Below are 25,901 nucleotides of genomic sequence, written 5' to 3'. Positions count from 1 at the left end.
CTAAAAAAACGTAGGAAACAGGGGAAAAGTGGATAAATAGCCCGAGTATTGTCCGCCGGCCAAGACCAAGAGTGCCCCTCAGGAGGTAAACAAGGCAGAAGACTCCATGGCGTTGGAACACTGAAGAAGATGGAGCTCCAGAAAACCATCAAGGACAACACGGAGGCACTGCATGACTTTCTGGCAGACCTCAAGAGCTGGGAGAAGGAGATGAAGGCCGCTGATGAGGAGCTACTGAGGCAGAGCAGCAAAGAGAAGAAGGTGAGTAGGAGGACATTTGACGTGAGGCCCATGTGTCTTCCTCCTCCTCCTCCTCCTCCTCTTTCTCCTATTCACCCTTTCGGTATCCTTCCAGTGTGTGCCCACACTCGCCCCTCGCAACCAAAATTGGCTAGAGGCCATTGGGACTGCGGGGAATGCGGTGGTGAACATGAAATGCGTCGCAAATGCATAGATTTTGCGTTATGGGGGGTTGAAAAATTCCCTAGATGTAGGGAAACTCCTTGCAATTACTTAGATGTAGGGAAAATTCATACATTCCGTTTTTTTTTTTTACAACGTACAGAAACCACACAATTTCACTCACTTTCCATACCAGAGGGGGCTTCAAGGGGGGCGAAGCTCCCTGTTACAGTATTAAGGTCAAAAGAAGATGACAACTTAACTGAAGGCCTTGAGATGTTACCAAATAAATACCAGACATTGAACGACATGTCAGTCACTTTTTTCATTGTAATAGAGCGCTGAAATGATGGACCGTGCCACCCTTTCCTATAATTCTGCATCTTGAAATAATAGATGTCAGATAATATTAACAAAAGGGTGGCCTTCTCTGGCAAAGTTAATACTTACAACATGGATTCCTATTTGGTCCCTGAATGCAGTGCAGTGGCAAGTGACCTCTGGAAAATAGAATGGGGCCCAGGGGGCACAGCCCCCCCTGTTTAGGAGGGGGGGTCGAGGGGTGCGAAGCCCCCCTGTTAGAGGTTAGGTTATGTAAAGTTTGGTTGGAGTAGTTTAAGTATGCTCCCCCACCCAAAAATTCCGATTTCCCACGGGCCCCCCAAGATTGTTAGGGGAAGGGGATTAGGCCTTTTTCTTTACTTTTAAATACTTGCGCGTTTATTTTATGGTTGAGCGACATGTATTTTGTCCCTAAACTATAATATGGAGGCGTAATATTGTAATTGTTGGCGTGGAGTCAATCTCCACACCCAGTAAGCAAGTTGAACCTCTCTGTGAGCTATTTTGCGGCTGTGGCGGCGGGTGCACAAAAGGCATTGAAAAGTCATGCGTAACACCTTGAGCCATTTGTCACTGGTAACCCCTTCAATCCACCGACGCCGACGTCAGCGTCCGAAGGGTGTCCGACGACATCACCATTAGTCCTCTTTTAAACCTCTTAATTCTCTTCTAAACCTCTTTAAGAGGAAGTGGAAGAGGAATTTAGAGGAGGATTGAAAGGTTTAGAAGAGGATTAATCCTCTTCCATTTCCTCTTGACCGTTTCCATACTGTGACGCCGACGTCTGTGTCACGTATGGAAAGGGTTAACTCGTCATCTGTGAATCGCACAGATTTTGCCTCACTGGTAGCCTGGTAACATTTAGTCCCAGGTCTTTCTCTGCCTCTGTGGTGGATAGTGGAGTGTTTCCCATGTGGTATTGGTACGCTGGATATCCCCTCCCAAGGTGCATTACATTTTTCTTCATTGAATTGTAGCAGCCACTTTTTGTTTCATTCCTGTAGCTTGGTGAGGTCTTCTGGTAGGAGATCTACAGTCAAGGGGTTAAAAAAACGAGCTTGAAATTTTCCCGTAGCAATTATTCTGAGTCACCCGTCCCCCTCCCCAGGACCCCGACACTCCCCCCGTGAGGTCCCCGTGCATCTCCTACCCCGCCAACAAGCAAGCCAAGCAAGCCGAGAAGAGCAAGGAGACCAAGCAGGAGGAGAACAAGCAGATGGTCAACAGCAGCAGCAACAAGAAGGCCAAGCGGCTGCCCTGCGACTATGCGGCCTGGGACAAGTTTGATGTGGTGAGCTTTTTTTTTATTTATTTATTTATTTATTTTTTTATTTTTTACGTCGTGGCTTATTGCGCTGGTAGGCTTCTTCCCGGTGGATCATGATGGTCGGCCCAAGGCTTCTTCCCGTACATTGAGTTACTATTATTATTATTATTATTATTATTATTATTATTATTGCTGCTATTAAGGTCGGTGAATGGGCGTCAAGATGAGTCTAGATGTTTGTGATAGACTAATGATGATGATGATGATTTGAGGTTTATTGCTCAAGAAGATTGTTGATGTGCTTTGATATTAATTAAATACATTCAAGTTACTATTCCGCTTCTCTTGAAAAAATAAATAAAGAAATAAAATAACAGAAGGCATTAAATTGTGTAAATGGACTGTGAGGGCGCAAGGGTGGCAAAAAAAAAAAGAAAAAGAAAAAAAGCCCGCAAATTACCACCCCTATAAAAAAGAGTTGAGAGGAGTGGCAAAAAGGGAGGTCAATTTTGGGAGGAGAGGTGACCTGGTACTCTCCTCTTGCTACATGGTTTCCCTTTTGGTGTTTTGGCAGGACAAGGCGATGGAGTCTTCAGAGGAGGAGGAGGTGGAGGGGGAGCGTAAACAGCCCAAATCACCCACCACCAGCAGCGGCCGCAACCCTCGGGCTAACAAAAAGGAGAGAGCCACCGCACTTAAGGAGGAGGTGTGTGTGTGTGTGTGTGTGTGTGCGCGTGTGTGTGTGTATCCATTTTTTTAACAGTTGATTATAGTTTTACGAGTGTTAACCCGGTAGCAGCGACGGGCCAAATTTGAGGCTTTACCGTGTAGCAGCGACAGACCAAATTTTTGCCATGATATAAACCCCCCAAAATAGATGATACGTAAACTGATCACAAATGCATTGATATATATTATGAAATGGTTTGTGTGAGTGATGATTTTTTCTCATTTTTCTCGCTTATAGGGATCATTAAGAAACTTGATCCCCGCTGCTACCGGGTTAAGAATACTGACCACTATGTTTCTGTTGTCTAGTATCTTACCTTAGTGATTGCTCTCCTTAGTAATGGTAAAGAGGCGAGGGAGCTAAATAACTTATAAGGGCGCCTCTTCCCAGTGATTCTACCTCCAGTTTGTCACACCTATTTTTGAAAGAGTTCACGCTGGGGCTCTCTACACCACTGAAGGGGAGACTGTTCCATTTGGTCACCACTCTGGCATCGAAGAAGTTCCTCCTCTTTGTCGTCCGGTACCTCTTCTTTGCAAGCTTGACCACTAAAACCCACGAAGAGCAAACCACCATGACCTGACACGCCCCAGAACACAAAATAAACCCCATAAACCACCACTCCAAGGTCCTCCATACATACAAGACAACACTGAAGGGGAGACTGTTCCATTTTGTTACCGCTCTCGCATCAAAGAAGTTCCTCCTATCCATCTCTGCCCAGCCTCCCACTAACCTCTGGGCGGAGTGGAAAAATTTGGGCGGCTTTTCCGATTCCCTACGCCCCTGTCCACCCAGCAGTGAATGGGTACCAGGTATTAATCGGGGGTTGTGTCCTGTCTCCTTCCCCTTCTGTCTCTCTCCGGCACATGACCCCAGATGTTGCGCCGACTAAACGAAACTTTCCAACTTTTCCCCCTAACCTGCGACACTCTCCGCAGGGCAACAAGCTGTACGGGCGAGGGCGGCTGGAGGACGCGGTGGCCAAGTACACTCAAGGCATGGCTCTGGACCCCACCAACGCCCTGCTGCCGGCCAACCGTGCCATGGCCTACATCAAGCTCAAGAAGTAAGTGGCCAGCCGTGGTCTTGCTCAGCGTAAATAGTGAGGCTTAGGGCTAAAATAAACACATGAAAATATGTAGCGTGAAACCAGTGATAGAGGAGATGAAGGGGGCAGCAATGTGGTGGACTCAAAGGGAAGGAAGAGGCAGTTATGTGAAGAGTCATTGTTGCAGTTGCTTAATACTGTGGTTTACCTTTTTAGTTAGTAACAGGAATGATGGTTTTGCCAAAGGGTGGGCATAGCTTTTGACAGACACAAGAACAGGGTACAATGTTCTTAACCCGTACACTGGAATTGGTACAGATTTTGCCTTCACTGGTAGCCTGGTAACATATACTCCCAGGTCTTTCTCTGCCTCTGTGGTGGATAGTGGAGTGTTTCTCATGTGGTACTGGTGTGCTGGTTATCCCTTCACTGATAGCCTGGTAACATACACTCCCAGGTCTTTCTCTGCCTCTGTGGTGGATAGTGGAGTGTTTCCCATGTGGTATTGGTATGCTGGATATCCCTTCACTGGTAGCCTGGTAACATATACTCCCAGGTCTTTCTCTGCCTCTGTGGTGGATAGTGGAGTGTTTCTCATGTGGTACTGGTGTGCTGGTTATCCCTTCACTGATAGCCTGGTAACATACACTCCCAGGTCTTTCTCTGCCTCTGTGGTGGATAGTGGAGTGTTTCCCATGTGGTATTGGTATGCTGGATATCCCTTCACTGGTAGCCTGGTAACATACACTCCCAGGTCTTTCTCTGCCTCTGTGGTGGATAGTGGAGTGTTTCCCATGTGGTATTGGTATGCTGGATATCCCTTCACTGGTAGCCTGGCAACATACACTCCCAGGTCTTTCTCTGCCTCTGTGGTGGATAGTTGAGTGTTTCCCATGTGGTATTGGTATGCTGGATATCCCTTCACTGGTAGCCTGGTAACATATACTCCCAGGTCTTTCTCTGCCTCTGTGGTGGATAGTGGAGTGTTTCCCATGTGGTATTGGTATGCTGGATATCCCTTCACTGGTAGCCTGATACCATATAGTCCCAGGTCTTTCTCTGCCTCTGTAGTGGATAGTGGAGTGTTTCCCACGTGGTATTGGTGTGCTGGATATTCCCTCCCAAGGTGCAGGACTTTACATTTTTCTTCATTGAATTGTAGCAGCCACTTTTTGTTTCACTCCTGTAGCTTGGTGATGTCTTCTGGTAGGAAATACTCAGTCAAGGGGTTAATGACCTCTGACCCTCTTAACTGACTCCTCCTCCATTTCAAAGCAGCCACTAACTAAACTATCACATTAAATAACTTCAGCCTCTTAAAAATCCATTGCTATGTGAGTTCTCTTCCTCACATAATGTCCTCAATGTCCTCAACTGTTCCTTGGCTACACAGGTTCACGGCGGCTGAGGCAGACTGCAACCGGTGCCTCAAGCTGGACTGTAATTACCTCAAGGGCTTCCTACGCCGGGCCACCGCTCGCCTCGGCCTGGGGAAGGAGGAGCTGGCACGCCGCGACTACCTCAAGGTGGGCGGTGGGGTTGACGGGGGACTTGGAAGGGTGTTGTGTGTGTGTGTGTGTGTGTGTGTGTGTGTGTGTGTGTGTGTGATTCACCACTTGTTATCACCAATTAGAACAAGCTCATTATACCCTCTCACCTGACCTAACTTAACCCCACATAAGCTCACCTCATCTAAGCTAACCTAATACTTAACCTCACCTTACCTAACTAACCTCACCCCCCCAAACCTTACCTCACCTCACCAGTACTTAACCTCAAATCACCTCACCTAACCTAACTTAACCCTACCTAACCTCACCTCACCTAGCCTAACAACCCCACTTAACAACCTAATTTAACCTCACCTCATCTCACCCAACCTTACCTAACCCCACCTAAGCTAACCTAACTTTACCTCCACTTAACTTGACCTCACCTAACCTAACTTCACCTCACCTAACCTAACAACCCCACCTAACCTAAACTAACCTAATTAACCTCACCTCATCTCACCCAGCCTTACCTAACCCCACCTAAGCTAACCTAACAACCCCACCTCACCTCACTTCACCTCCCCTCCCCTAATCACTAACAGATTCCAATCCCCCTCAGGTGCTGGAGATGGAGCCACACAACAAGGAGGCGCGGCGGGGGCTGGATGAGCTCAACAGCCCCAACACAGCCATCAGCAGCGAGGGCGGGGCGGCTCGGGGCACCACCAACACAGCAGGAACACCAGACACCACTAACAGGCTCACTCACACACAGGAGCCCACCGCAGCGAAAGACACAGCGCCGGACAAACACACAACACTCAAAGACGGAACACCAGCCAGAAACGCAGCACCCCAGACAGCAGCACCACAGCCCACAGCAGCGACGGCAAGGGAAGGAACACCACCAGGAACAGTGAGTGTGGAGACGACAGCCATAAAGAGAGAGGGATCGGGCAAGAAGCTGAAGATTGTGGAGGTCAACAGTGCCACAACCACCACCACCACAGCAGCCAAGGTCGTCCCCAACCAGATCTTCCCCATCGACAAGCCGCCCCATCTTAGGTCAAAGGTGGGTTGGTGTGTGTGTGTTAGGTCAGGTCAGGTTAGGTTAGGTCAATGTTTTTTTTTTTTTATACTACCGCAATGGAAGCAACTCAAGGGCAACACAAATGGAAAACAGACAGAAAAAAAAAAAGCCTTCATTTCAGTGTATCGTAAGCAAGGCTCGTCCTGTCCTGCGGTAACTCTTTCGTCCCTTTTAACTCCTTGACTGCAGATTTCCTACCAAGCTACAGGAATGGAACAAAAAGTGGCTGCTACAATTCAGTGAAGAAAAATGTAAAGTCCTGCACCATGGGAGGGGATATCCAGCACACCAATACCACATGGGAAACACTCCACTATCCACCACAGAGGCAGAGAAAGACCTGGGACTATATGTTCCATTCCTGTAGCTTGGTGAGGTCTTCTTGTAGGAAATATATAGTCAAGGGGTTAAGAGGAAAAAGAAGGAAGGAAGGAAGGAGATAAAAAAGGAATGAAAGAATGTCTGACGAATGAGTGTTTGATGAAGATGAGAGAGAGAGAGAGAGAGAGAGAGCAAATAACTCAGTCCACCACATATCCTGCAGAAGCCCCTGAAGAGGATACCGGTGAAGGACGTTGCCAGCCGGGAGGAGATGAAGGAGGAGCGTGTGGAGTCTGCGGTGACCACGGCGGCTGGTGGCGGTGGAGACAAGGAGACCAAGAAGACGGAGAAGCCAGCGGTACCCCTCGAGGTAATTTCTATTTTTTTTTTTTTTTTTATTTTTTTTTTAAGAGCAGTGCAAAGAGTGTTTTTTTTTCTTGTTTTCCTTCTTCTTTTCCTTTCAGCTGCTTCCTTTATATACTGTAAAAAAACAACAATGTCTAAGGTCATAGCTCCTCCGCCTCCTCCTCCTCTTCCTCTGCCTATTTTCACTGATCTTCTTCTTCGTCTCCTTCTTCTTTCTCTTTTGGTTTGACGTCCTTATTTTCCCTTCTCATGTCTCCATCCGCACACCATCTCCAGGTCTTCTTTGGTCTCCCATCTGGTCTCTGTAAGGTTCGATAAACAGATGTGTGCGTGCAAAACTTACTGGTACAGGTGTGTTGTGCGTATAACAAGCAGAGTGTGGACTGCAGAGGGTGGGTAGCAGCAGGGGTGACGGTCAGGTGGGTTCTGCCGGCTTCATGGTGCAGAGGGCTGGCGTCGCTTCGGTGCTGGTGTGTCGTGAAACCTCGGCTCTGTAACCAACACTCCTTACAGTCTCCTCCCCTCTGCCCCCACCTCTACAGCTCTCCGTATGCTCTCTCCTCCTTGGTATTTGTTCATCTTCATCCTACACTAATTCGTCACTCATTCTTTTATTCCTTTTTTATCTTCTTCCTTCCTTATTTTTCCTCTTAATCCCTTGACTGGATTTCCTAGCATCCCTCTCATGTCTCCACCCACACATCGTCTCATGTTCTTTGGTCTTCCAGCTGGTCTCCTCCCTTGTATCTCCACCTCCACACCCCTTCCGAGTACATGGCCCTCCTCCTCCTCCCTCTTAGAAACACCTTGAATACTAGTGTGAAAGTCTCTGATCATAGGACAAGTTTTATTTCATTGTTTCAGACGGCAGTGTTGGTGAGCGCCAAGGCCACGGTGCCCACAGTGCCAAGAACCTCCCACCAGTTCTCGCAAGACTGGCACCGGCTCTCCAGGACGCCCGACGTTGCACTAGAGTATCTCAAGGTTGGTTTGTCCGCCCGTCCTGTTCTGTTTCTTGTGATGTGATGTTTAGATTTGTGTGCAGTGGTTGGTCTCTTGGAAATGTCTGTCTCTGCTTTTTCTTCTCTCCTATTTTCTTCTTTTTGTTCGATTTTTGTTGCCATTCTTCTCTCCTTCCCCTTTTTTCCTCTTCCTCTCTTTCTTATTTCATATATTTTGCGTTTTCTTCTGCTTCCTCTTTTTCTTCCTCCATATCTTTTGCCTCTTCTCTTTCTTCTTTCCTCTTCATTTTTGTCTTTTTTTCCTCTTCCTTTTCTTCTTGTTCCATTTTTGTTAACTTTCTTTTTTTTTCTCCTCTTTTGCTTCCTTTGTTTCCTTTTCCTCCTCCTCTTCTTCTTCCTCCATATCTTTTGCCTCTTCTCTTCTCTCTTCTTCATTTTCTTCTTTATTTCCTCTTCCTTTTCTTTTTATTCCATTTTTGTTGCCTTTCTTTTCTTCTCCTTCTCTTTTTCTTCCTTTGTTTCCTCCTCCTCTTCTTCTTCTTCCTCCATATCTTTTGCCTCTTCTCTTTCTTCTCTCTCTTTTTCTTCCTTTGTTTCCCCTTCCTCTTCTTCTTATTCCATATTTTTTGCTTCTGTTCTTTTTTCTTTCTTCTTTCCTCTTCATTTGCCTCCTTTTTTCCTCTTCCTTTCCTCCTTATTCCATTTTTTTTTGCCTCTCAGCTCTTTCTCCTCCTTTTCTTCTGTTTCTCGATAAAGGAACATTTTTAGCCCCTAGGAAAGCCCCCCACAAGCTATAACATCCCTGTCCTAAGCAATGTTAAGTAAATACATAGCTTGCACCGTATGACCTCTTACTCTTTACGAAAATAAAATAACGGTTGCTTGCGTTAAATTACTCGATGCCCGATTTTAATTTTTCTTTATACGCATCCTAAGGCCCTCTCCCCAGTGATCAGAGGCCCTGTGGGTTTAGCATAGTGAGGGTATGGGCAGGGCCGGCACTGTTCTGGGTACTGCATTTGGTGACCAGTGAAATGCAGGTGGACTTTTCCTTTAGCATAGTATCTCCGTACGGTGTTTTAACCCGGTAGCAGCGACGGTCTAAATTTGTGGCTTTACCGTGTCGCAGCGACGGGCCAAATTTGTGCCATGATTTTAACCCCCCAAAATAGATGATACATAAACTGATCACAAATGCTTTGATATATATTATGAAATGGTTTGTGTGAAGGGTGACTTTTTCTCATTTTTCTCGCTTAGAGGGACCATTAAGAATCATGATCCCCGCTGCTACTGGGTTAAGTTTCCTTCAGTCCAGTGTTCTTTAACCGTGTCACATAAGCAGCATACTCGCCTCCGCTCACCCCCTCCACCTCCCCCACAGATGATCCCGCCCACATTCTTCCGCTCTGTTGACCTGGAGACCAACACACTGGTGGAGGTGGTGGAGGTGCTGGCGGGGGAGGGCGTGCCAGCTGACCGTGCCGCCCAGTACCTCACGGCGCTCTCTGTCTCACACGGCTTCTCCATCAGCCTCATGTTCCTGGAAGCGGAGCAGAAGCAAGGTGAGGTGGCCAGCGAAGGGTTGGGGAATGGGGGAGGAAGGGGAGGAACAGGAATAGGAAGGGTTGGATGAGGGAAAGAAGGGAAAGTGAGAAGAGAGACAGGGAGGGACTTATATAAAAAGGTCTTGTATGAGGAATGGGAAGGAAGGGAGGAACAGGAATAGGAAGGGTTGGATGAGGGAAAGAAGGGAAAGTGAGAAGAGAGACAGGGAGGGACTTATATAAAAAGGTCTTGTATGGGGAATGGGAAGGAAGGGAGGAACAGGAATACAAAGGGTTGGATGAGGGAAAGAAGGGAAAGTGAGAAGAGAGACAGGGAGACCTCCAGGAACTGAATATTGATTGCTGTGTTTCTCTCTTTTCAGCATTTGTTAAACTAATCACCAAATGCCAGCCAGTCGAGGGCCAGGCCGCCAAGATGGAGGAGCTGCTGGCCGCCGTCAACGCCTTGTGAGGGGCAGCGGCGGCCACACAACTGCACACACGCCCGCGACACACCTCCGCAGGTTTCCTTCTTCCACTGCTACACCTGTACTCTCCGCACCTCCCTTGACTCTCTATTCATCATGAGTAAACATCAGCTTCCTCTTGCCTCAGTAACCTTCAGAGTAATGTTAAGGCTGTCTGAGTCATCAAACTGTACACTTACCAGTCCATTTAACATTGTACTAACCTAACACTGTAGACGTCCCTTAAAATAAAAACAAGTAACCTTTTTACACGTCCGTGAGGGTATTTTAAATACGATACGACCATAATCTTGCTTTTATATTTTATTGTGTAGAAAAGTGCATTACAGGATATACAAATAGATAAGGCATTGCATCAGTGTCCCCAGTGGTGCGAGGCAACGGCTGGAGGCTGTCACGTCAGTGCTGTCATCTGCCAGTACAGGGAGGCCACCGGGCTGAATGCCGAGTGGCCATTCATTGTACCAACTAAACAACACATTGCAGGTGATGACTCTGATGATGGAAGTCTTTGGGTGTGACAGCCTCTCCGTGTGACAACCTTTCCTAGCTCAAGACATCCATCCACCAGTCCCCACAAACTCCTGACTGTGCTTACTGGTTCATCAACATTACTGTGCCTCAAAGGTATATATTCTATACACTGTTTGCTGTGGTGGACAGTTACTAACAAAAATTATGTACTTGGGGTTTCAGAGGCAATGTTATATTGTATTTTTGGGGTAACTTTTTTGACAAAGTATTGGATAAGGGCAATAATTTGGCAAAGCATTTTTTAGACCTTGCCCTATAATTATAAATATGATTTATCAACAAAATATGTGTAATTAAGGCACATCAGAGTCACGTTATGATAAAACCATTAGATGAAGTGTGTCCTGCTGTGAGGCCGGCAAATGTTGGTGTGGAGACGGTGTTGTGCGCCTGCACAGGGAGGCCAACACGCTGTGTCCAGCATCAACATCTCGTGGCACAGGTGCACAAGTCTCCACAGCAAGCACTTTGTCTGCTGGGTTTTACCATCACGTGCCTCTTGTAAGAGCCTCAATTATCCACATTTTGTTAATAAATCATACTGACAAAAATAGGGCAAGGTCTGAAACATGCTATGCTAAATTATCACCCTTATCTAAACTTTGTTTAAAATTTTTCCTGATAAACAAAAAATAGCACGGCCTCTAAAACCCAGCAACCCTTACTCAACACCTCACCCACCGAGCCACCCTTGACCCCAATGGCTCACTGTGGAGGAGAAAAACTTAATCTATCAGATTTGTTCTCAGAGATTAATTTTTCAACAGTAAGAGTGAAAGGTAAAACACAGCACAACAATGGCTAAAGCTTTATCTGTCATCCTGCAGCCGACAGCCACGACACACACCACACCCGCCACGGTGCGGGGACACGCCTGACTCGCCCACCTCACCAATCAACAAACACACAAACAAACGAGTGACTTCCAACACTCTTCTTGATATATATAAATATAGATATATTATATAAACTTCATAAAGACAACAAAGTAAGCAGTCACTGATATAACTCACATTTACTATCTTAATGAATTAGTAACCTATGTCTACATGTATCTGTGAGGACACACACACACACACACACACACACAGGTGTCTGGCAGCTAGGGGGCATGAGGGACAAAGTCTATTTTTCTAGCAGTGCTGGGAGAGGCTGGCCACACATCCCAGGAAGATACAAGGGAAAAGTGACCCTCAGTGTGTAGCCGTGCCTGCCTTGGTGAAAACTAGAAAGAAAATGCCTCTGTCCCACACACTCCTTCCCCTCCAGATGCCTCATGTACCACACACACACACACACACACACACACTGAGGCTCATGACAACCTTTGAGTGGTAATGTGCAGCCTTTACCTTTGCTACTTACATCATGCACACATCGGCTGTAAGGCAAGTTCAAATCCAGTGTATGACATCAGATTGTTTATAACCAACACACAACTTCTTTACTGGTGTCATCAAGTCAGAGTGAACCGAACGTTTGTGCCACACACACACACAGACACACACACACCAGCTGAGGGAGTCCCCGCAGCCCTTCACTCCACAACACACATCCGCCTGTATCTGTCGCTGTGGTCAGTGGCTCTCAGGGTTTTGTGAAGCTTGACGTTCACTGTCTTTAATTGTAAAATCATGCCTGTGTAAGGATGTGGCCTCAGGCTCAAAGGCAACACTGTTATTGTGAAGCAATGAATGCAAGTCCATCATTCTTGTTTACAACTGGAATCACTGCAGCTCACACAAGAATGATGACGCCGGCATTGTTGAAACTTACAAAATATGCAAAGTTTCTGAGGACCCATTGAGCACAAAGCTAGGTATGATTACTGGTGCCAATATATTTATATATTAACTACACAAAAAAATATACAAAAATATACAGAAGAGATCAGTATGTACAGAAAATATCAAAACATAACTTTCAACTTATTGTAAAAACTGGTTTTGGGGAGCGTCCTTGTTCTTTGAACAAGCTGGACAGGATAGAAACAAGCCTGGCAGGGAACTTTGTTCCCCACTCCTGAAGACTTCTTCCTTAACTGTTATCTCTAAAAATCTCTGTTTCCCACCACTGATGAATACTGCCTCAGTGTTGGCTGCAGTGGACTGGCAGGAAGGCAGAGGCCACAACCCACCAGTGGATGGCCATTGTTATGTTTAAGACAACTTGAATTTCTACTTGTTCAGTGCAATTACAGTCACTGCACACCTAAGTTGGCCCGGAAGCCCGGTTCTTTCCTCCTCCCCCTCCAAGGTAACACTGACCTAACTCCAAGCTCCCTTCACACAACCATCAGCTCCCACAGTTGTGGAGGGGGCGGGGCTTCTGGACCAACTCCATATACGTACTTAGTATTTTGAGACCTACTTCTCAGAGCAGCAAAACTTTTTTTGTGGAATTATTGTGCTGCTCCACACAAATAAAGACATGACAAAGTTCTGAAAATGATGATGATATTTGTTTTTTGATAGCAGCTACAATATTGACATGAGACTGGTAATAAAGTGACTATAAACATCTTGAGACTTTGAATTTGCCTTCGGCCAACCACATATTCTGTGTTGCAAAAAAGTGAGCCTTGAAACACTCACAGATCAACTTTGCTTCAACACAATGTCCCACCTGTAGATGTGATGGTAGGTGACATTATTACCATGTTACCACAAGAATTTTTTTTAAACAATTTCTACTTGGGCCATGCAATGACTGGCTGTAGCATAACAAACAAGCCGACACTGGAGGAGGGCGGCGAGTGTGGCCATGAACAGGCTCCAGCAGCAGTCTGTGGGCCCTGTCCTTGGCTGGCTCCCCTTCCATGACCACCAACACCGTGCTCACTGCTTCTGTCCTCCCCACCCTTCCTCCAGCCCTGCCAACACAACACCCTCCCTGTCGAGGAGGTTCACACCATCCACCAAACACTGCCTCACTCTTGACTGTCTTGTATATCCTGTGTGTGAAATATTTTCCCCACATCTTTTAAAATAAAAGAAATAAACAAGGCATGCAATGTTACTGAAGAGAAAGCCAATACGTGTCAACAGTTAAGAACAAACATGCAAGCACTCTAGGAGAAGGTAAGTTATTGTACTTTGCTGTCATGATTGACAATTACAAAAAAAATGCAGATGCCCATCCTGGACCTAAAATGTTGCTAATTTGGCCTCCTGTAACTTCTGCCACACTGGCGAGACCCTCCACCAACGGGGCCTCAGTGACCCCTGGGCCCAACAGTCACCGGCACTGGACTGGTATCAGTCTAACCAGCCACTAGAGGTTTCAGCTGTGTCATGGCTGCTCTCTGAGGGGTTGGTTACTCAGAGTGGCATTCTGTAACTCAAATACCACCGAGTGCAAGTGGTGAGCTATGACATTATTATTCTTTGCTGACCAAGACATTTCCTGCCTTACTGTAAACCATGAAGGGAAGGCAAAGGTGATGTGTTTCTTCAATAAACCTGCACTGAACCTTTCATTATCTTGCTCTCCCCCTTCACTGAGTGGGACAGAAAGTCAAGCAATAATGCCAACCATCTGTCCAGCAGATGTAACCATCACAGCCTCCACAGCTGCCCCCAGCCACAATTCTGTGAGCTTGTTGAAACATTTGCACCAGCACCAGCACGCCCTGTGGCACCAACCAGGCTAAGGCAATCTCACAGCAGTCACATCTCAACACACACCTGCCTTCCTCTCTCTACATCCTCACAAATGAGAACTAATGCACTTTAGAGACACCAAACAATCAATCAAAATTAAGAAAATTAAAAAAACAATTAATTAACACACACACACACACACACAATTGCACTATTCTGACACATGTTTGGCCCTACAAGGGGCTGCCAACACACCAGACCAGTCACCCCAATTAACTAACATTGGTCAACATATTTCAGGCACACACTCATGGGCTCACAAACTCATGAGTGTCTGCGCAGGCCTCCAGAAGTGAGCATTGCCCAGCCAAGTGTTGCTCTCACAGAGAACTCAAGACACAGGTGAGCCGTGGCGCTGGCGGCAGAGACTCCTCACACACCAGCGGCCCACAGCTCAACTTAGATAATTATACAATAATAAATATTTCATCTCCCATAGAAGTTTCTCAAAGACACAATTATAAATAAAGGATAAATTATATATAAAAGCTGGGCACAGACAGTAATCCTATTTGGGCTGAGGTTAAGATCTTGGTGGGAGGCACGGCAAGGGCACCAACACACACACACACACGCACACAGGAAGGCCACAAAGACCCCAGAATGTTGCATTGGGGAGCTGAGGACACACACTTCTTGACCCATGAACAGACAGACTCTAGCTGAGGGGATAGGTAATTACAGAATGGGGGATGACCCGATAACCATAAGTTCCAAGGTTATCATAAGGGAAGACTTGTGGAGAATATCAATGCTCTGCTTCTGGGGATAGGGAATAAGTGAATGGGGGTTGACCTGACAGCCACCAGGTTATCAACAGGAAGAGAGTGAAGAATAGCAATGGTCTGATTCAGGGAGAGGATGATAACTGAATGGGGGTATTGACCTGAGAGCAAGTTCATAATTTATCAGAAGGAAAAACTAGTGAAGAATATTTATAATCTGGTTGAGGGAATAGGTATTTAAGGTAACTGAATGGGGTTGACCTGACAGCCAGAAGTTATAAATTTATCAGGAGAGACTAGCAGAGAATATCAATGGTCTGCTTCAAGGAATAGGAAAGGGTAAGGGAGTTGACCTGCCAGCCACCAGTTCCAAGCTTATCAGCGGGAGACTACCTGGTGGATAACTGGACTTTTTCTTTGGGATCAAGTTAGGAGGGGTTACATACTAGCTTGATTTGTCCCTTCACTGATACAGGCATGATGGGGGACTATTTGATTTTTTTTTTCATTCTCTGTCACCAGTTTCAAGCTTATTAACCCGTGGGCTTTGGCTATGGGAAAGACGAGAAGTGGCCGAGAAACGACAAAATTACAATGGATTTTGAGACTGAGAAATGACAAAATTACAATGGATTTTGAGACTGAGAAAAGACAAAATTGCAATGGATTTTGAGACAGAAAGGACAAAATTACAATGGATTTTGAGACTGAGAAACGACAAAATTACAATGGATTTTGAGACTGAGAAAAGAGCATGGAACACACATCAGAGTACTCCTCTCATAACCATAAAGCCATTAAAAATATTTACTTTTACTCAAACTCCATTCTTTTTGGGTGGTGTTTGTTACAAAATAAAGAGTCTCGTGACGTGTGACATCTAGCCGAGAGTCGCTTGTTGTCTACTATAGAGAATTTGACAAGTGATTACTGTATGCATAGCTAATTCAGTATGCCATGACCTTACAGCACCACCTATGACAAAAAAAGCCCACCTCAGGATCACTCACCCACCACAAAGACCCCGGGCATTCAAGGTGGGTTGTGCTATGCCACCATCGCCTACAATTAGCTCAAATTAGGTGTTTTATGGCGAGCCCTTTTTAGGGTCCATCATACCACAGCCACGACTCGTGAAAGCCCTAAAAAGCGTCTGCCGATGTTCTCGGGTTAAGGGAGACTACCTGGTGGAGAATTGGACTTTTTCTTTGGGATCAAGTTAGGAGGGGTTACATACTAGCCTGATTTGTCCCTACACTGATACAGGCATGAAGGGGGACTATTTGATTTTTTCTTTTTTCGTTCTCCGTACAAATGATGAACTAGGGGCTGGAGTAGTTCTTGACTCACGACTAAGAGGTTGCAAACTGTATCACTGTTGTATGGTCCTGGGTGCCTAGTTTGGTGTGTTCTTTCATCACCTTCATAGCAGGAACATATGATAACCACAGCAGATAATGGAGAACAAAAATTTACAGGTATTTGGCAATGAGTTTGACCCCCAAGAAAGACATCAGTTCTAAATCTAAAACTTGGAAGTATGATGTTCAATACCTCCGACCTTCTCCTGAGGGCCCAAAAGAGTGTCATGGTGTTTGCGTACACGGCCAAGCGAGTAGTAATTGTACGTAAATAACACGCACACACAGCCAGTTGTAGCCCTCCACTGTCTAAATAATTGTCAACATCCATTCCCCTGAGATGTGCCCAGCCACACGCACACACATACAGGCGGTCCAGCTCTCAGCACCCTCATCTCCGCCCCTTCTTGGCCTGTTTGAACCGCTGCATCTTCCGCTTCTTCTCCTCCTCCTCCCTCTTGATGTCCTCCAAGTCCTCCTGAAGGCCGATGCGTGCTGAGATGCGTTCCTCCTTCTGCATCTGGGAGAACGACGCCTCCATGTCATCCACGTCGTCGTCATCATCCCTGCGGAGAAGAGGAAAGGGTGAGATAGAGGGAGGAGTGATGTGTGAGAATTGGAGGAGGAGGAGGAGGGTTAAAAAGAGAATGGGGATGTTAAGGACAAAGAGAGGAAGGAAGGGAAGAAAACAGAGGATTAAGAAAGGAAAAAAAAGTAGGACACACACACACACACACACACACTCACTGGTAGCGGGAGCGGTCGTAGCCAAACATGCGCTTGATCTCGCTGGACACGTCCACCTCGGCCTCACCGTCATCGATGAAGTCGTCCATCTCGGAGTCATAGTCGTCTTCAGAGTCGCTCTCTATCCGCCTCTTGCCGGGGGGACTTGGCGGTGGCGGCGGCCGCTTGTGCAGGCTAGGCGGTGGCGGCCCTGGCCGGCCCTTGGGCACCGGCTTGCTGGGGGGCCTGCTGGGTGGGGCACCCCGGCATGGGGGGCCAGACGGCTTCCTGGCCTCCTTGGGGGAAGGCTCGGGCCGTGGGGGGGCCTGGGGCCGTGGGGGAGCCTGGGGCCGCGGTGGGGGGAAGGGTCGGGCACTCTGAGGGGGCTGGGACTCCTTGGCGGGCGGCGGCATCTCCTTGGGCTTCTGTGAGAATGGCACGGCGAAGTATTTGGAGCGGTCGATGGCCTTGGGCTCTGGCGTCTTGGGTGCCTCCAGGGCCTTCTTCAGCTTGGGGCCGCTGGCGCTGCCATCGCTCTCCGCCGGCCCCTTCTTGCCGCCCTTCTCCCCTTTCTTGAGCTTGTCCGCCTCTGTCTCTGCCTCTGATGGCTTCTTCTCGGGCGGCAGCTTGCCCATGCGCCTCAGCTTCCTGCGCCGCTCCTCCTCCAGCTCCTCCTTCTCCTTGGCCGTCAGGGGGCGGTCCGGCTCCTTCTTCTTGTCCTTCTCCTTGCCTGGGCGCACCTCCTCCTTGGGGGGTGGCAGCGGGGCCTCCTGGTGCTTCTTCTGGGCCACCTTCAGCAGCTCCTCAAAGCTCATGGGTGGCGGCGCGGCCTTGGCCTTGGCCTTCTCCCGCGCCTTCTTGGGCCGCTCCTTCTCGGGGTTGTCCTTGTTGTCCTTGTTGTCCTTGGGGGTCTGGTCCTGGCCATACTTGAAGTTGCTGAACTTGTCACTCTTGTAGTTGGTGTAGTTGATGTTCGGCATCTTGTGGCTGGACTTGCCCTCCTTCTCCTTATGGGGGTGGCCGTAGGCCAGGGTGGTGCCGGCGTACTCGTCGCCGTCGTTGATGAACTCATCCTCCTCGGCATGGTGCTTCTTGCGCTTCCTCCGCCGCGGCCCCATCTCCTCCTCCTCCACGCGCTTCAGGTTGTTGATCACGCGGCTCTGAGGGGGGAACAGAACTCTTTTTTTTCTCTCACCCTAATTTTACTTGATATTCCTTCCTGTTTTTCTTCCTCACATTTTTTTCTGCATTTCATTTTGTTTCTCTTACCCTAAACTTACCCTAAAGCCATTCCCTCTTAGCTATGGCAAGAACACCCACCCACCACACACCAAGTTCACTCAACACACTCATGCCACCACAACCACCTCAACACTCAACACCCACTACATTGCTCCCTCAACCACCACCACCTCAACACTCAACACCCACTACATTGCTACCTCAACCACCACCACCTCAACACTCAAGACACCACACTACCACTTCAGGCTCACCCCATCCCTCACCACCACACTGCAACCCAATACCATAATTTCCGAGTTTTAAATGAAATGGAGTTCCTAGCATCCCCTGGCACACAGCTAATCATGATCCCAATGAGACACAGCACTCTAGCAGCACACATTGAATCACTCTTACATGCACTAAACTACTCTTACATATATCAAGTCTAAGGGCATCAGCTGCTTGTGTCTGTGCCTTCCTGCTTAGGGAACACAGCACGGCGCTCACCTTGATGTCGTCGATGGTTCCCTTTTTGTTGTTGTGGACGAACTTGAGCTTGTCGTCCTCGGGCATGTTGGCGTACTGGTTGGCCAGCTTGCTGAAGATCTGCTGGCTCATGTTGGACTCGTAGCCGTAGTCATCCTCGTCGCACTGCTCTTCCCCCTTGGCTGTGGTGATGTCCTGGAATAGAGACAAACACTTAATGCCCCAGCAACACTTAACAAGCCAACACACACACACACATACATACTGCTCCTCACTCTTGGCCATGCTGATGTCCTGGAATACAGACAAACACATAATGCCCCAGCAACATTTAACAAGCCTACACACACACACACACACACATTTCATTCTCCGGTTCCTGTTGGTCTTTTTTTCTTCTGTTCTAATTCTTGTTTTTATTCCTAATTTTCTCCCTCATTCTATTCTCATTCATTTTCATTTGTTTTCTCCTCCTCCTCTTTGTTCTTCTCCTCATCATCACATTCATCATCTTTTCTCTTCCTTTTTCCTTCTCCACCACTTCCTCCTCCCTATTTCTCCTATTTTTTTTCCCTTATGCTTTCCATCTTAACCCGGTAGCAGCGACGGGCCAAATTTGTGCCATGATTTAACCCCCCAAAAAATAGATGATACATAAACTGATCACAAATGCTTTGATATATATTATGAAATGGTTTGTGTGAGGGGTTATTTTTTCTCATTTTTCTCGCTTGGAGGGACCATTAAGAAACACAATCCCCACTGCTGCTGGGTTAACCAACACCATCTTTACTTCTTCCTCCTCCTTTCACATATTTGGCCATGGTGATGTCCCGTAACACAAACACTTAGTGACATATTACTAAAGATATAGGCTCCCAAGTACACACATTTGACAAGACTTTCATAAGGAGTTTGAGGCATCTGCAGGGGTAGTTTTATGGCCCTAGTGGTAGTTTGATGCTTCCTCTGTACCATGAACCTATAAAAACACTCATTAGAATCTGCTTGACTTCCTTTTTTTGGCCATTATAAATAGTTGATGTGAGGGCCAGAAGCTCATAACTGTAGCCATCCTCATTTCATTCCTCTTCATGTTTTTTTTCTTTATTTTTACAACAAAGGAGACAGCTCAAGGGCACACACACACACACACACACACACACACACACACACACACACACACAAAAAAAAAAAAAAAGCCCGCTACTCGCTGCTCCTGACTGTGGTGATGTACTGAAGCAGAAACAAACACTCAACACCCCAACACACACACACACCTCTCTAGTCTCTCACACACACGCACATACACACATCAATTTTAATTTTTCTTTCGTTCTTTTCTTTTCCTGCTTTTTTTCTTTAGTTTCCTTTACACCCAGCATTCTCCTGTCCATTCCTCCTTACACACACTCTTTAGCATTTTCCTTTAGATCTTTTGACCAGGTTTCTGATCCATAGGTTAAGACTGGAAGGATCTATTGACTGTACAGCTTTCACTTCAGGGAGATTGGAAGGCTGCTATTTATGGCACATTACTATATCACAAAAGCACTAACTACATAAAAGACAAAGGTTATCTTTGTACCAGTCTTCTCAAAGGGTGCAACAGTTATTACTACTATTGAGAGCCAGGAAAGGCCATCAAAGGAAAATAAAAAACAAGAATGATGAAAAATATGAAAAAAAGAAGACAAAGATGAAGAAGAAAAAAGAAGAACAGGAACAAGAAAATTAACAGAGGAGAAAAAAAAGAAGAACAAGAACACAATGGAGAAGAAGAGAAAGAAGAACAAGAACAAGAAATGAAGAAGACGTAGAAGTAGAAGAAGAGGAGGAGGTGTGTGTCCTGCATCCCTGGTCCATCGTTCCCACCTTGGCGTCGTCCATCACTGCCTTGGACGCTCCCTTGTTCATGTTGATCATCGCCCTCACACGCTTGTTGGATTTCCTGTCCTGTGCACGCAGCGTCAGCAAGTTCTGGGGGGCAGAGGTAGGCTTAGAGAAGAGTCCAATTTCTTTTATTTTATTGTACAGGAGAGGAAACAGCTCAAGGGCAAAACAAGAGAAACAAATAAGCCTGCATTAACTTGGCATTCACACCGTTAGTCTTACCCCAATCAATTAACCTTCATAATGTTAAAAAGGTTATGAGGTAATTTTCTTACATGCAGGCATGCAAGATTTACTGAACACTGGATTCTTAACTGTACTTAGCATCTATAGGGCATGGAGGAAAAGACATACACACATACCTCCTTCTTCTTACGCGCCTCCTCATTTTCCTTCACCTTCTCTGAGGTGAGGCGGTCTATGACGGCCTTGACGGCAGCCACCTTGGGGCCCGGCCGCATCTCCTTCTTGGGCCGCGACACCTTCGTGGAGAACCTCGAGACGGAGGCCTGGAAGACACCAAGGCAGGGTTACTCAGGCAGGGGGAAGGTGTTCCTCCATCCCCACAATGCACTGACATAAGAAAAAATAATGCCTCAAGCCTCACAGGACCATTGCAAGGGAGGCAGCCGCCGCCTCCACCGTCACACTGAAGGTTGCACACAGCCAAGTGTGTCACACGCATCTTTCCTAAACAATTAAACTTACGGGGTCCAGTACGTGAACTACTGGGAGAGGCTCAAGGAGTTGCCGCTGTACTCTCTGCAAAGACACAGGAATGCCACACCATAATCTACATCGTGAAGACTTTGGAGGGAAGGGTCCCCAACACAACCATCCAAGGCAAGGGAGGCCGTGCCACGTCAGAACCACTCCCGGACCCACTCAGAGGATGAAGCCTCTGCTCCAGCACAGCTTCACCTTCAGCAGCTCCTGACGTTATAATGGCATCCCAGCCACGCTGAGGAGCACGAGACAGGTGTGTCTCCTGATGCTTTCAAGAAAAATTTGGATGCATGGTTGGCTGAAATACCAGACCCAGTGCCAACACCAGGACACCCGGCCCTGCGCCAACACCAGGACACCCGGCCCAGCGCCAACACCAGGACACCCGGCCCAGCGCCAACACCAGGACACCCGGCCCAGCGCCAACACCAGGACACCCGGCCCAGCGCCAACACCAGGACACCCGGCCCAGCGCCAACACCAGGACACCCGGCCCAGCGCCAACACCAGGACACCCGGCCCAGCGCCAACACCAGGACACCCGGCCCAGCGCCAACACCAGGACACCCGGCCCAGCGCCAACACCCCCTGGCCGGAGCAAGGAAAGCAAGGGGCTGCCTGCCTGCTACCACTGGAGCCATCTCGGCCCTGGCACTAACTCACTCACGGAATTCAACAACGTGTAAGTGTAATGCAACAACACGACACAACAACACTTCCTAACAACGCCCCTGCTGTCACCCAGCCAGGCCTGCCGACCCCTGCGGGCGAAGGGCGCCTCGCCCCCTCCACCCCGCCTCTAAACTTTACACAGGCCACCACCCGGGGGTGCAGGCCGTGCCCCAGGGGAGGGGGTCACGGGGCACCAGCCAGACAACTGCCAAAAATAATATCCCGCGGCAGGCACGGCAGGCCCGGGGCTGGGGCCTGCCGTGCCTGTAGGGCTGACTGGGGCAGCACGGCACCCTGGCCCGGGCACGCCCCCGCCGCGCCTCACCTCCTGCTTGTTGCTGTGGTCATTGCTCTTGGCCAGCTCCAGCAGGTAACTGAAGTCCATGGCGCCGCCCTCGGCAGGTCCAGTGAGCCAGGTGTTGGCCGCCGCCTCGACTCCCGTCACGTCCACCGATGGCGACACACTGACGGAAATATGTTACGCTGTTTTGAGCCTTTCCTCCCTTGCCCAGGCCTGGAGGCCGTTACTTTTGATCCAGGAAAATAGACAAGAAAGGAGAAGGTCAGGAAAAGTGGCCCAGAGTCCGTAAATAGAAAGGCGTGATTATGGTGAAAATAGGATGACCTCTTTTTCCTTAGCTTATTCGTTTCCTTCGCACTTACTGTTCATTTGACTTCCTAGAAAATGTGAGAAGCAAAGGGAGAAAATAAAACAACTACCCAATCTGTATATTATAGGAGCAGGGATTACGGTAAAAGTAACGCCTTCTAAAATGTTGACCCAGGGCGGGAAATTTGAACCACGGAAAGGCGCCTTTACAATACTTACGGTGCTTATCAATCGTTAGTGCTCCATAACTACACAGTCTGGCACCCTTTTTATGTCCTCTACGTCTGTCAGTGATCCATAATTATAGAATCTAACACCCTTTCTATGCCCCCTATGTCATCAGTGCTTCATAACTACAATCTGGCACCATGCAATGTCCTCTACGTCTGTCAGTGATCCATAGTTATAGAATCTAACACCCTTTCTGTCCCTTATGTCATGCAGCGCTCCATAACTTCACAATCTAATACCTCTTTTATGTTCTCTATGTCTACGGGGGAATGAAAACTAAGAGAATCACAACTTGAGCTTTCCTATAATCCTACGATCCTTTTTTAATATTGTGTGGTCGAGAGGGAAAAATAAGAAATAATAGAGATAAAAGCGTATAGGTGTCACATTTGAACTTTCTCAGTCACGTCACAATGGTTTCCTATATTCATACCATATACTTATACTTAGATTTCAAACTACCATCAGGGTCTTGAGACTACCCCTGGAAATGCCCAAAACTCCTATGAAACCCTTGTCAAATAGGTGTGTTTGGGGGCCGAGATGATTAAGAAGTTGCCCCATGTTGTGACGTACGTGTGAGTTACTATTGATCTATTCACAGCTGTTGTCTGCAAGGAGCTCCCAGGACACCTCACGCACCCAAGACACAACGGTAGGGGGTATATGTAGGCAGGGGAGGTGTTCTTTCATCCCTCACAACGCACAGAAATGAGGAAGAATAATCACTCAGACTTTACCATAATAGGAAAGGCGGACGAAGGGAAGGCAGTGCTGGAGTGAGTCGGTTTGGTTCGCCCTACAGCATATGGTTATCGAGTCTGTTGTTTCCCTTCGCCTGTCTCCCTCCTCAGAGCTTATACTGCCATGTCTTCACTCTTTCTTAACTCGTAACTTCTGTAACTCTTATTTCATCCCTCATTCTTTCTCCCGTTCTTCTCGTTCATACCTTTCTCCCATTCTTCAAAATAATGAGAAAGAATTATCACTCACGCAAACCATTTCATAATATATATCAAAGCATTTGTGAACAGTTTATGCATCATCTATTTTGGGAGGTTTATATCATGGCAGAAATTTGGCCCGTCGCTGCTACACGGTAAAGCCACAAATTTGGCCCGTCGCTGCTACACGGTAAAGCCACAAATTTGGCCCGTCGCTGCTACACGGTAAAGTCACAGATTTGACCCGTCGCTGCTACCGGGCATGGAGGCAGGAAGGCTGGAGTCGACCTTAGTGCCTTCAGGTGTCAGGAGTTAGTCAGGTCAGCCTTGTCAGGTCACCGTCCCCCTGGGTTTCCGCGGGGTGGGAGTAGACTCATTTTTACTTCAGCTATTAGACCATTAGTATTGTTAATAAAAGGTGTTTTTTGGTGGGGCCTGATGGTTTGCATAGCCCGTTCTGGCGCAGGCGAGTGTTTAAAGAGGCGCAATCTTGTGGAGAGGTTATCTAGAGTCCGGGTTGATGGGTGGTCTTCAGGGCAGCATGTGGGTAGTCTTAGGCCACTCGGCGGTGACTGAAAAATCTCAGCTGTGCGGCGGCCAGGATTCGAACCCGCGTCCCTCCTGGAGCTCCTGAACGCGGGGCCGTCACGCTAACCACTCAGCCACCGCCTCCCCGTTGCTGAAACCTGTTCACAATTGAGGTGTTCCTGTGCAGGATAACAGTTTACAGAGAGAAACACTGCTCTAAAAGCTATAAGAGTAGGAATGCTTTAAGTGTTAGTGTAGGTTAGTAGAAGATTAACATGTAAGCAAAGAAACATCAGCGAATTAGTGGTGTAATAAGCTTGTGAAATCTCGAAGTTGGTTTCTGTTTCCATTCAGTATGTAGAAAAATATATTAGTATTTACGAAATTGATCGACCACATCAATAAATGCACGGAAATAAAAAAAACATCACCGTCATAATGGATAAGACTTGGAGGCAGTAATTGAGGCGGTGGGCGTGGGCTCGCACCCGGGTATGCGTCATAATGGCGGCGAGTGAATGACAGCTCGGCGGTTTCACCTCACTCCCCGGGCCAGGCAGCTCCACCTTTTGTGCCTCCATGGGCAGGAAAAGTTGGAAAGTATCGTTTAGTCGGCGCAACATCTGTGGTCATATGCCGGAGAGAGACAGGAGGGGGAAGGAATTATAGAAGGGAACAGACCCCAGGAGACGGGAAACAACCCCCGATTAATACCTGGTACCCATTCACTGCTGGGTGGACAGGGGCGTAGGGTATCGGAAAAGCCGCCCAAATTTTTCCACTCCGCCCGGGAATCGAACCCGAGCTCTCTCGATTGTGAGCCGAGTGTGCTAACCACTGCACCACGAAGCCCCCTCCATGGGTAGGAGAGTCAGGTCACAACCCTCCCCCCCCCACCCACCCCACGCTGCGGCGGACGGACGAGGGGGTTAAAGGGGAGGGAAGAGGCCTCTCAGCGAGTCAGGCTTGGGTTCAAGGACAAGTACGAGTGGATATAACTTAAAACTACCTTCGTTTAAGTAGAAAATTCTTGTGTTTCGTAATGCACACTGCTTCAACAACACTTTTTTTGTACTCATTACATTTGTGTGTGTGTGTGTGTGTGTGTGTGTGTGTGTGTGTGTGTGTGTGTGTGTGTGTGTGTGTGTGTGTGTGTGTGTGTGTGTGTGTGTGTGTGTGTGTGTGTGTGTGTGTGTGTGTGTGTGTGTCGTGTTTAGTCCCCCATAAAACGGCCTGACACACTCGAATGAGCAGTGCTGTACCCGCAGACTTGGCGAAGGATCTCCAGTTGTTGTTGTTGTTGTTGCTGTTGTCGTGGCGGTGTTGGTGATGTTGGTGGTGGTGGTGGTGGACATGGTGTCCGTTTCACTTCGTTTATATATTTATTTCATCTCCTTTTCTTCCATTTTCGTTTATTCTTTCCTTCCTCTCCTTTTTGTCATTCTTTTTCCTTCTTCATATTCTTCTTCTTCGTCTCTTCACTCTTCTTCGCGTTCTTCTTCTCTCCACTTCTGCGT

At 47.6% G+C, this 25,901-nt stretch overlaps 2 protein-coding genes across 3 annotated transcripts; one reads left to right on the top strand and one right to left on the bottom strand.

The window, feature by feature from the left end:
- LOC126981205 (RNA polymerase II-associated protein 3-like) lies at window positions 1–13,115 on the top strand. Of its 2 annotated transcripts, XM_050832009.1 has the most exons (10): window positions 28–261; window positions 1,853–2,035; window positions 2,586–2,717; window positions 3,683–3,810; window positions 5,186–5,318; window positions 5,905–6,357; window positions 6,920–7,066; window positions 7,927–8,046; window positions 9,409–9,589; window positions 9,955–13,115. In XM_050832009.1, the coding sequence occupies exons 1-10, from the start codon at window positions 130–132 to the stop codon at window positions 10,041–10,043; spliced, it is 1,698 nt and encodes a 565-aa protein (XP_050687966.1). In that variant the 5' UTR covers window positions 28–129; the 3' UTR covers window positions 10,044–13,115. The 2 variants fall into 2 exon arrangements, with proteins under 2 accessions (XP_050687967.1, XP_050687966.1); XM_050832010.1 differs by lacking the exon at window positions 1,853–2,035 and having other exon boundaries at window positions 1–261.
- LOC126981204 (protein SPT2 homolog) lies at window positions 10,348–22,626 on the bottom strand. Its single transcript, XM_050832008.1, has 6 exons — window positions 22,397–22,626; window positions 21,036–21,182; window positions 20,656–20,760; window positions 18,802–18,975; window positions 17,089–18,227; window positions 10,348–16,907 (listed from the first exon to the last, which is right to left on the bottom strand). Exons 1-6 carry the CDS (start codon window positions 22,454–22,456, stop codon window positions 16,733–16,735), a joined length of 1,800 nt encoding a protein of 599 aa, XP_050687965.1. The 5' UTR covers window positions 22,457–22,626; the 3' UTR covers window positions 10,348–16,732.
- Between the last annotated feature and the right edge of the window lie 3,275 nt (window positions 22,627–25,901).

Source organism: Eriocheir sinensis, chromosome 47, assembly GCF_024679095.1.
Source record: "Eriocheir sinensis breed Jianghai 21 chromosome 47, ASM2467909v1, whole genome shotgun sequence".
Classification (NCBI taxonomy): Eukaryota; Metazoa; Arthropoda; class Malacostraca; order Decapoda; family Varunidae; genus Eriocheir; species Eriocheir sinensis.
This window is presented reverse-complemented; position numbering and strand designations above follow the sequence as displayed.